Source organism: Hoplias malabaricus, chromosome 17 (assembly GCF_029633855.1).
Source record: "Hoplias malabaricus isolate fHopMal1 chromosome 17, fHopMal1.hap1, whole genome shotgun sequence".
Lineage (NCBI taxonomy): Eukaryota > Metazoa > Chordata > Actinopteri > Characiformes > Erythrinidae > Hoplias > Hoplias malabaricus.
Window position 1 is genome coordinate 2043285 of NC_089816.1, and position 12018 is coordinate 2055302.

A 12018-nucleotide genomic window follows, 5' to 3' on the forward strand; every position below is an offset into this window, starting at 1 on the left:
GTTTAGTGGCTCGCAAAAGACGTGATGTGAATCTCAGCGACTCTATTGTACATTAGAGCAATGGGACATGTCACCAATTACCTCTTACCCAGACTCTAAGCTATAAATACAAGGCCACACCAATGAGGACTGCTGCACTTCCAGATCTTGCTAATGGAAGTACGAGGTTATTGTCTGGAGGTCTGTACTCTTGAATATCATTAGTGAAGAAACATAGTTATGATATTAAGGTGGGTGAATTAGTCACACTGAAAAACATTGAAATCTTCTTAAACCTTGTGAATACACCCCAATGTTTCTCATTATGTTGTTGTTGTAAGGATATTATAAGATTATTCCAGCTATTTCTATACATATGCGAGTTCATCTAGTGAGTGTCTTATTTCACTTTTTTGCAAAATAATAAGGTCCCACTTTGTCAGTAGTTACATAGGTTGTTCATGTGTAACTACAGTTACACGGTATACTTTGGGACCAGTTATTCTTCTGCCAATGGAATGTTTTCATCCTTATTCAAGTAGATTAACGATTTTCAAATATTTTGAGAAACATTTGAAATATGTCCTAAATAATGACTGCAACTGAAATACAGTTTGAAAAATATATACCCACTATGATCACGACTCATTGTGATTGATATATTTGCATATGGCAGCCTTCTGAATTAGTGTTGCAGTATTTCAAAGAACCATAACAAATCATCGCTGTCCAAAGAAAATTGTTTTGATGATTGGTGATTTGATGATGTTTACGACATAATTTGAAAACAGCAGCTGTCTCTCACATTGTGTGAAAAATTCTATGAAGAATGGACCAATCAGAATGGACCAATCTGCTTCTTAAGTGTGATACCACACGTGACGTTCTGGGTCCAATCGCATCTTCGGCCCATATCATGCATTCATAAGACGTGTTTACTGTTTGAACAAAGCTGAATGTCAATTCTGTGATCTCAGTTCAGGAGTTCAGAAAAAAGGAATATGTTTAAGGTAAAAAGAAGCAAACGTGTCTTTTGCAACACAGTTTGTACATTCGCAGCTCATTCTGATGTATGTGAGTCCATACAGACTGACTGTGCTGCTCTGTCTCTGGGAGCAGAGGGGCTGCGGAGAGAGAGCTGTGTCTCCCTCAGTTCTGTCCTTGGGAGCAGAAAAGCTGCAGAGAGAGAGAGACATATCTCCCTTAGTTTTGTCTTTGGGAGCAGAAAAGAGAGCTGTGTCTCCCGCTCCATCTCTGTATTAAAAACATTTTTTTAACTATTTGAGGGGGCTTTACAGCAGCTTTTCATTATTGGACCCCCCCCCCCCTTCCCCCCACCACTGGAAATAACATATATGGATCAATGCCTGTGATTTGCTGTACAGGCTGTGTGTGTTTGTGTGTTGTATTTTTTGTTTGTTTTTTTTAATCAGACAAAGTAGCATCGTCTCTCTGAGTCTCGCAAGAACTCTGATTGAAATGCAGTGAGACGAGACAGAGTAGAGTGGAGGGCTGCTATTTGCTCTTACAGTCGGACGAGTGCGGTAGAGTTAAGTGGCACTCTTCTCCGGATCGTCTCAGCGCAGCTGCCTGATCAAAGGCACGGCACTCGGTCTTGAGGTGATGTGTTGAGGGCACGCGCCCATCGCCATCACAATGGAGAAGGCCAAGGGCCATTAATTCTGCCCAATTTACCTTTCGCCCAGCTTTCATTTAGCCCCATCCACAAACTCCCCTCCTGCCCGCAAGAGCAAATAAACGCAGCCTTGTTAGGCGATCATTACTCTACTAATTGCTTCAGGAATGTGCCGTCTACTTAAAGCCAAGGTCAAGGCTGGGGGGGCTGTGTGTGTGTGTGTGTGTGTGTGTGTGTGTGTGTGTGTGTGTGTGTTATAAGGGCTTATTTCACATTTAAATGCTCCAATGACAAGCCTAGCACCTGCAGGAATGGGATGTTAGAGATGAAAATATTGGCGTAATTATCGGACTCCCTGATGTAAAAGGAATCTCATTTTAGGCAAAAACATTGTAAATTCAGTACATTTCTCTGAGATTGAGTGTGAAAGTGTATGACTATTTATTACGAGTCCAAAATGATTGTAGACCCTTTTATTTTGTCCACTAAAATATTCTCTTAATTTGTTTCAAGCATTATTTCTAGAAACTATTCCAATTACACCCATCGACCATAACATTACGACCACCTACATTTTTTACCTGCACTGTCCATTCTCTTGTGTTCTACTGACCATAATTATAGGTAGTAGTTTTATAATTATAATCTATATTGGACCCCCACAGGACCACCACAGAGCAGGTGTGATGTGGTGGTGGGTCATTCTCAGCGCTGCAGTGACACTGACGTGGTGGTGGTGTGTTAGTGTGTGTTGTGCTGGTGTAGAGTGGATCAGACACAGCAGTGCTGCTGGAGTTTTTAAACCCTGTGTCCACTCTCTGTCCACTCTGTGAGACACTCCTGCCTCATTGGTCCACCTTGTAGATGTAAAGCCAGAGACAGTAGCTCATCTGTCGTCCTCTAGTCCTTCATCTGTGACACAGGACGCTGTCGGCTGGATGTTTTTGGTCGGTTTTGACTGGATCATTTTCATTCTAGGAGTGAGGGCCTTAAAAAACCCAACAGCACTACTGTGTCTGATCCACCAGTACCTGTAGTACATGTCAGTGTAGTGCAGTGCTAGTCTGTAGTTATAAAACTACAAAGTGCTTCTGTGTGGTCAGTGGAACACAGAGAATAGACAGTGAATGGTGAAACAAGGAGGTAGTCATAATGTTATCGGTGGATCTGCCTATGGAAAAAAAATAGATTTACTGAATAAAATGACTTAAAACAAGCAAAAGATAATTTCACTTAATATTTTTTGCAGTGCGTACAGAGCACTTAGATCAGACACGGCTTCAACTCCATCCCACCTTTGTCATAAAGTAAAGGTCAAGCGCATTACCCTGCACTTTATTCCCCGACAGTTCACATGGAGGGTGTCTGCTTTAAATGCATTTAAGTTGATTTCTGTGATATCGCAGAATATTTTCAGGGACTTTTTTGCCACCTCCTACCCATTTCTCTTTCACTTCAAAGCAAATATGAAGGGCGTTAACAAAGAGTCAGACCTTCTTTGTGGCATTAAGAGCCTGTACACCTCTCTACTTACTCTTCTATAGGATAACTTTACAGTAGATGTTGGACTTTGCCGCATATATATTAATTTTATGTTTTGAATAATGCCTCTCCAATATGTCTGAGAGGAATTGGATAGAGCACCATCGCTACAGAGCACCCAGTGTGGAGAATGTTATACCCCCGGGTGCACATTTGGCATTTGCTGTAAGCTCATGTGCATTGCATGCATTTCTATAGAGATCACAGAAATGCAAAAATCTGTCATTTTTATAACGATATTCGTAAAATGACTGTTATTATTCTTATGTTGTTTTCATGAAGCCCATCAAGAGGAATCAAACTGGTATTAATCCCTGAAAGAACATATTTATGCTCCACACTTCCAGGCCACTAGATGTCAATGTAGAGTGTGTTCAGAATTATTATTCTAGTGCCTGAATAAACTGAGCACCCAGAATAAACCAGAATTGCCTTTAAATTTCAATTGGATTTAAAGACAACATCAACAATTCTGGGGAACTGCGGTTCTCTTTTTTGTCTACTTAGCCTTTTTAGTTTTCTTAGCCTTTTTGTTCTGTGTTTACTCTCATGCAGTTAGCGCTTTCCCGAATTTGGAATCAGTTCCACCTCACATGTTCTGAAAGAGCGGAAATAAATAAGCATTACCCACCTATAGAGCGGGAACAGAGCAATATCCTCACCTTGTTTATGCTTTTTATGTTTGGAGGCCTCCATGCTGTCTAAATGCATCAAATAGTGAGGAAATGTCCTCTGAAGTTTATAAAACTGTTCATCATGAACATTGCCTTTAAGCCAGGTGAGAGAGCAGTCGACTCTATAAAGTAGTCATCAGCAAACCCTTTGCTCTAGAAATGCTCAGAAGTGAACAAGTGTTTTCCATCACCACGGCAAGAAACTGTTGATCCAAGAAAGTACAGTAACTCTCTGAATTCAATTTTACTCCATCTTCCAAAAGAAAAGGTCCGATAAATTCATCAACGAGTCTGGCCCAGAACCTGACACCGTCACTGCCTTGTTGACGCCAGAGTCACACTGGAGCACTATTCTACATAAACGTCTTTACTGTGCAAGGGTCACAATAAATTAACGTGGACATTTCCAGTGCTGGGTTGTTTTCAGATACAGCTCTTTCCTCTTTTCCTCCGCTGTAAGGTTTTCCTTTTTTCCCAATATTTTAAAATTTTGCTCAATAATTGAACACCAACAACTACAGAAATGACTGGGTTTGCTAAAGCAGCAAGGGAGGTTAGGGAATTTATGGGACACTAATTCAGGGCCAATTAGGGATTCATTTGGAGAAGCGCTGCTAATTAATAAAAGAATATCATTGCTATCCAGTGAACACATGTACTTCCATTTTTATAAATTTTTCAAATACAGAATCTTTCACGATGAATGGACCAATAGAAATGCTCCAAAATAAATACAATACAATTACACTGACTATTTTAGGTTAAGAAGGTTTTTTCCTTTTCATGTAAAGTTGCTATTTGGAGATACTCATTTTTAAATTGGTCAATGACAATATATTTACATGCAGCCAAAAAATCTGAACACAGTCTAATGGCTGTTTCATAACATGCAAAAGAATGATTGAAGAAGATTGAAAAATTGCGCCTTTAACAAAGTAGCAGAATTCACGACACACAAGGAGTGTTAACAAATGTTTGGTCACATACTGTAATTTTTTAAGCCCTCAGATATTTTGACAGGTTTAGCAGAGAGTGTTTCAATGATTTATTTGTTGTTTGTCTTTCCTTGCTGACCCTTGTCCTTCCCAGACGGAGAATGGACTCCAGCTGGACAGCTCTCTGGACGATCAAGGCTACTGCTGTCAGTACTGTCGCCGAGGTTACCGCTTCTGCCGTCGATACCATGAGCCTCTGATGGGCTACTGGCCTTATCCCTACTGGTACCAGGGTGGACGGGTCATCTGCCAGATTGTCATGCCCTGCAACTGGTGGATCGCTCGGATGCTGGGAAGAGTCTAAAAGGCCACAGAGTAAAAAAATCCCCCAGCCAAACTAATCAAAATTATCTAAAAAAAACCCAATATCTTAGAAAGTATATTCTAAAAGGTGAAATCTATCTGTCCTATTCACAAATAATATTTTTACTGTCATTTCTATAAGGTACAGTGGTGACCTGCACCTACTTATTACTATAAGTATAGTATATATATATATATAATAAAAATAATGCAGATTATTATAACTTTTTTTATAAAACTGAAAACAAGCACAATAGGCTACCAATGAAATAAAACACGTTCTCTAGACACCTACCCTCCTCCAAAAGATGCGTAGTGATATTCTTCAGTGCTAAGCCTTCAGTAGTAGTGACAGAGGCTCTGTGCTCCTTATTTCAGGTCTGTGGAGAATCACTATGATTTGTAGCTATAATTTTAAGGTCAGAATACTATCAAGTGTTCCTTTAAAAGTACACTGCAAATTATAGACTAACAACTGTATTTCTAGAAGTGGATTAGATTTCATGTTAATACAGTGCTCTTGTATGTCAGTTTTAATTCTTGTATTTTATCTAAAGTCTTTTATCAGTATACTATAATAATTTGTTAACTCATGTTAAAATAATGTCTATTTCTCTTGCCATAAAGGTGGTGCTGCAGAGAGGAAGCATAAAACTACAGCCTCGTTTAGCTCTTTTACTGAGAAATAAATTATTGGTGCTGGTCAGCTGCTCCTTGAATTAGCAGTTTATCTTTTGGGTCCTTGTTCAGTTTATCTTCTGATCTATTATGGATACGAGGCATTGTAATTAACCTGTAAAGGCAATAAAGACCTATATATTTCCAGAAGATTTTTCATATGTATAATCTTGTGTTACTGACATAATTGTAGGACTGGTTTTGTAATTATAGCTATGTTATGTATGGCTAAGACTACATTTAAAAAGTGGACACACTTTAATAAAATCACTTCTTTAAGACATTTTTAAAAGAAAACAACTTTAGAAGTGTATCTTTTTCAAAAGCGGTCCTTCAAGTTCTTGTGCATTCACCGCAGTGTTTCACTGACTTATGCAGCCCTATAATTGGAGATGTGGGGCTGTTTTCAATCAGTTTTTTGTTGTTGTCTAAGCAAAGACCTGCCCGATTAATTACATCTGTGTGGCTTTAAAGACCTCTGTGTAGATTAAACAATTCCCCTTTCAATAAAAAGGCATACAAAGTTTCGCTGCATTTAATTATTCATAGGTAAAAAAAAGAAAGAAAGAAAGAAAAAGGAACACATTGAACAGTACCAGAAACGTGGAAATGTTTTTCTGTAACAAATGGACAACTCAGACGATCGATGCATAGTTAAAAGTACTCTTAAAATAGAATCCAACATAGAAAATCACTGTAATTTTGTCAAATCATCTTTGGATGCTGCAGTTGTTTAAATTTGTCAATCAAACCACACTTAAACTCACACTTTAAAATAAACTCTGCACAGAACTCAAAATTGCAAAGAAATATAATGCAGAGTTAAGAATGAGTTTTCATAATAGACAGAGGAAAATGTTTGAAATATGATTTCAAACTGCAGGTCTTCCTTCATAGGCACAATTGACTTAATCATAAATAAACAAATATTAAGTCTTATTTCCCAACTAGCCTACATAATCAGTGCTTATTATTGGTCGACCAAAGCCACTATAATAAAAACTTTATAGATAGATATGTAAGTTTATGTCATTGTCATGACAGGTTGCATGTAATGTTAGGACCCAACACTCTACACTTACAGTAAAATGATAGTGACATATAATTTGAAGTTTTTTTTAAATGACTATTAATCAGAAAATAATTAGTTTTATGTTCCTAATTATACTTCTTTTGCTGTTAAGAACAGATCATTTATTAACTACTGCATTAATTACAGTATTTACAGTTTTTATAAAAACACATAACATTAAGATAACTTAAGAGTCACGACCAGGTGGACAGATGGAGGCAGATGCCATAACACAACAGATTTATTTTAACAAAAGTAAAGACTGAGACAGGGAGACCGAGACAGGGAGACCTAGACAGAAAGACTGAGACAGGGAGACCGAGACAGAAAGACCGAGACAGGGAGACAGAGACAGGGATACTGAGACAGGGAGACTGAGACAGAAAGACTGAGACAGGGATACTGAGACAGGGAGACCTAGACAGGGATACTGAGACAGGGAGACAGAGACAGAAATACTGAGACAGGGAGACCGAGACAGAAATACTGAGACAGGGAGACCGAGACAGGGAGACCGAGACAGGGATACTGAGACAGGGAGACAGAGACAGAAATACTGAGACAGGGATACTGAGACAGAAAGACTGAGACAGGGAGACAGAGACAGAAATACTGAGACAGGGAGACAGAGACAGAAAGACTGAGACAGGGAGACAGAGACAGAAATACTGAGACAGGGATACTGAGACAGGGAGACAGAGAAAGAAATACTGAGACAGGGATACTGAGACAGAAAGACTGAGACAGGGAGACAGAGACAGAAAGACTGAGACAGGGATACTGAGACAGGGAGATTTAGACAGGGATACTGAGACAGGGAGACCGAGACAGAAAGACTGAGACAGGGAGACCGAGACAGAAATACTGAGACAGGGATACTGAGACAGGGAGACAGAGACAGAAATACTGAGACAGGGATACTGAGACAGAAAGACTGAGACAGGGAGACAGAGACAGAAAGACTGAGACGGGGATACTGAGACAGGGAGATTTAGACAGGGATACTGAGACAGGGAGACCGAGACAGAAAGACTGAGACAGGGAGACCGAGACAGAAAGACTGAGACGGGGATACTGAGACAGGGAGACTGAGACAGAAAGACTAAGACAGGGAGACAGAGACAGAAAGACTGAGACGGGGATACTGAGACAGGGAGATTTAGAAGGTACAGGAAGGTATAAAGATAAAGATACCAGCAGACTAGCTTGAGGGACCAACAAACCAGAGGGACAAAAATTCTCAGATGAGAATTATAACCAGGAGCAAAACAATAACAGAGCCCTGTGCTCCTAGCACATGGCGAAGGGAAACAAGGGACAAGGCAGAAATGCACTAAACAGGACAATACATGACATTAAGAAAACATGTTCTACAAGAAATAGTACTCTATTTAGTTCTTAAGAGACAACTTTATATTATGGTTCTATTCAGTATCAAAAAAATGACTAGTTGTAAACTTATGTCCAGAAACTTCATATTTTTTTCCCACTAAACTAAAACTAAAATAAAATCTGTGGTATTTGAATTCTCTCTTTGAACCTTTAACTGACAAATATACAAAGATTTCAGTACAAATATTTTCACTTGACTGTATTTCGGCCCATTCTTCTTTGATACAGTACTCCAACTGAAGTACTCAATCACAGACATTCTGAGTGGGTGAAGCCACACTGTGAGAGCATGTGCAGAATGAGGCCTTGTTGTTCTGCTGAAATAACAATGGACTTCCCAAGAAAACATGTCTCTCTATAATTTCAGTATACGCCTCCGTATCAAAGCTACCTTCTCATTTAAGCAAGTCACCTTATGTTGTGGTCAGTGATGCTCCCTCAACTCATTCACTCACATTTTCACTGTCTTTTGGACCATGCGGGATAAACTCTGGCCCAGAGAACTCAGCAGTGTTTCTATAACTTTCGTGTATGACAGTTTTCTGCGGTACTCCCAAGTTGTCGTATCTATCAAAGAAGCATGATGGCTTCTCATGCAGTGCACTCTGAGGTTCACACAGGTTAAATTCATTCTGTATCACTGATATAGAGCATAAATGGACTGGCATTATTCTGGATTTAACCATTTTTTCAAGAAAAAGTTTGGTTTCGCCATTGTTTGGATGATCATTTTCTAACTTTTACATTTACGTGTAATTAGTCTCATATGACAATTTTTTTAAAGAGTGTTGCAAGCATCAACTTCTGCGTTTGTTTATATTTAAAGAATATTAAGCCAGTTCCAAGACAATTCCGCAGAATATTTACAGCTGAAATATTCAATACTTGAACTAAAATAAACTCTCCCAAGGCAATAATGCATAAAACCTTTCATGTCAGTAGACGAACAGATGTGCAAGAACCCAAATCAAACATGGCGTCTACTGGGTCAAACCTTACTGCTCACCTCGTGCTAGTGTATGGTCAGTTTTCCTGAAACAAATACGTTCCTCTTCTCCAAAGCCTCAGAAATATTCCTCTGTATTAGAGACCTGAAGAACTGGGATCAAAGCGGAGGAACGTGAAGCAAGAGAGTGAGCTTCTTCTGAACATGTGCTTGAAACATCACTTCCTGTTACTTTCATCTCATCGCTTGGAAAACATCAGAAGCATTTAGCACTCGTCTCTTTTTTTTTTTCCATGTCAGAAGAGTATTATGACAGTGCTTTGCATTAGAGCTGTATAAATGCTCTTAAACCAGACATTATCTGTCCACACTCTGACACTTCTGGCCTGCCAGGACTCTGCAGAACGCTCTGTGCACTAGGTCTGTGAGGGAGAAAAAAAATATTCACCCTGAGCAAAAGTATCAAAGCATTGCAAAAGGGATTATAAAGTGCTGTCTCACTGTTTGAGAGAAAGTAGAAAAAAGGAATAAATCCTCAAAAAAGTTCTTGTTCCAATGTGTGAGGCCTGCAAAACAGTCTCGAGACACGATGCAGACGAATGTTTGTGCACCTGCTCGTCCAACCTTGGTTCTGTTAATGGTGGTTTGTTCAACCTTGGCTGAAGTAAATCAGTCTTCTGGGAAATCTATAAAATAGACGTGGAAACACTGCTGTGAGGATTTGATTGCAGCCCTGTGATTTTGCATTAATCCTGGATCACAAATGATCCCAAAGATATTGGACGGAGCTCCATCATTCCAGAGTAAACACATACCAATGCTGAGAGGCTTTACGCCCCTCTAGCCACACTTGGCATTGACAATGGTGACCTTAGGCTCGTGTGCAGATGCTCCAGAACACTTCATTTTATCTAATCATCCAACACCAGGGCATGACCTTATTAATATTTATATGGCTATCATCAAGTCCTCAGTTATATAAATCGTATCTAACACCTTTCCAGAAGAGACTATTACTGCAGCAAAGGAAACAAACTCCTGATTAATATCTTTCAGAAGAAATGTTGAATGTCTTTTGATCATGTGGTTTATATGTAGTGTTTATTGTGTTGCAGTAAGTGCTGCAGTTTACAATACTTCAAGATTTATCCATCTAAAAATGCATTATACAAATTACACAACTCTAAATTGTAAGAGCCAAAACACTTGTATAAAACATTATTACTCTGAGTCTAAATCAAGAACGGAGGGATGCCTCTCTGTTTTACTGCATCACTAATGATAAAAGAGAAGAAATGAACCATCAGCCTTCGGTTCAATCATTTCGACCATAATAAACCGGCCAGGCATTAGACACGCTGGAAAAAAGCTATACACACACACACACACACACAAATAGATCCATAGCTTACCCCAAATCCATAATTTAACCCAGCAAAGAAGAACTAGGAGGCAAAATGTGACGTTAGTGTTGTGGAAGTGTGCAACAAGCCTCCAGCCCTGAAACACACTGCTGCCTCTCACAGCTCTTACAGCTCCACCTGCATTCCGTATTTATTTGGACACGGGCTGGATGGAGCCATAAGGAAAAAATCCCCGTAAGCCTGTTCACCCCGGAGACTGAGCACACACACAAACACACAGCCAGCACACACACACACACACACACACACACACAGATTTCCGACTGCTGAAAAGAAAAAAAAATCCTCCAGTCCCAATGAAAAACATTGTTACCACAATATTGTCATTTTCCCATCATTATAAAGGGTACAATAGGGAGAATAATAGAGTGTATATAAACATTCAGTATAATTTAATAGGATGTTATTTCTGTTTGAAATAGACATAATTACAAAAAATACTGATTACATTTGGTGCAGTAAAAGTGTGCTCCCATAACAGGCAGCTTAGTTAAGAGCATAATTTAAAATCAGTAAACATTCTTATAACTACTTTTTACATTCAAATCACTGACCCCCAGCAGCTCGTAAAATAGCCACCAAGATTCTGCTTTGATCACAATATCAATTTTCAACGGTGCTGTCACCATGGCAACGCTTACACGGCTACATGGCACCATCAATCATGTAATATAGTGGTTTTAAACCCCCCTCTGGCACCGAACGATGTGATGTGATGTTTCCAATCAATCCATAAGTGAGCTCATGAAAGTGACCACCAAGGCTCTACCCTTTGATCACAACTTCAATTTTCAGTGGCACTGTCACCATAGCAACGCTCACATGGCTGCATGGCACCATCAATTGTGTAACTTTTTCTCGGTAAACCCCCTTCTGGCATGGAACGATTCACTCTTAAGCAGCAGCATGTAAACACAGCATTTGCCTTCTCTCCTCCACTCTTTCTCGGAGGCTTGTTGAACTGTGCTCATTGCTAGCACTAGCCTATAGCAAGCATGCTAAGTAGCGAAGTTGCCCTGTGGTGAAGAATACAAAGTCAAACACTTCGACAAGAAAATCAGTCTTCCACCAAATCCTCTGGCACATCACCTACTGCTGTAAAAGAAAAAAAAGAAAAAAAGTGGGACTTGTTAACCCTTTTAACTCAAACTGCTTAGGATCACCTTTACATACACTGCAAGTCCAAACGTGTGTAAACAGCTCATAATCAACCAATTCTGATGCTTATGAAGCTGTCTAATTAAAAACATCTATCTCCATTTTTGTGGATTTTTTATTTAGTGCTTCATCTGAGCACAGCAGCTGTCCTTCACACATCACATTGTTGAATGGACCAAAAGAAATGCTTAAAAATATTTGGAATAAAATCGTTTACAT

At 39.3% G+C, this 12018-nt stretch overlaps 1 protein-coding gene across 1 annotated transcript in view; it reads left to right on the plus strand.

Moving 5' to 3' along the window:
• tnmd (tenomodulin) overlaps positions 1–6262 on the plus strand; it is a 73762-nt gene extending 67500 nt beyond the window's left edge. Inside the window, exon 7 of the mRNA XM_066649847.1 lies at positions 4921–6262. Coding sequence (XP_066505944.1) covers positions 4921–5130 — 210 coding nt within the window. The 3' untranslated portion in view covers positions 5131–6262. The remainder of the gene's footprint in view (positions 1–4920) is intronic.
• The last annotated feature ends 5756 nt before the right edge of the window (positions 6263–12018 follow it).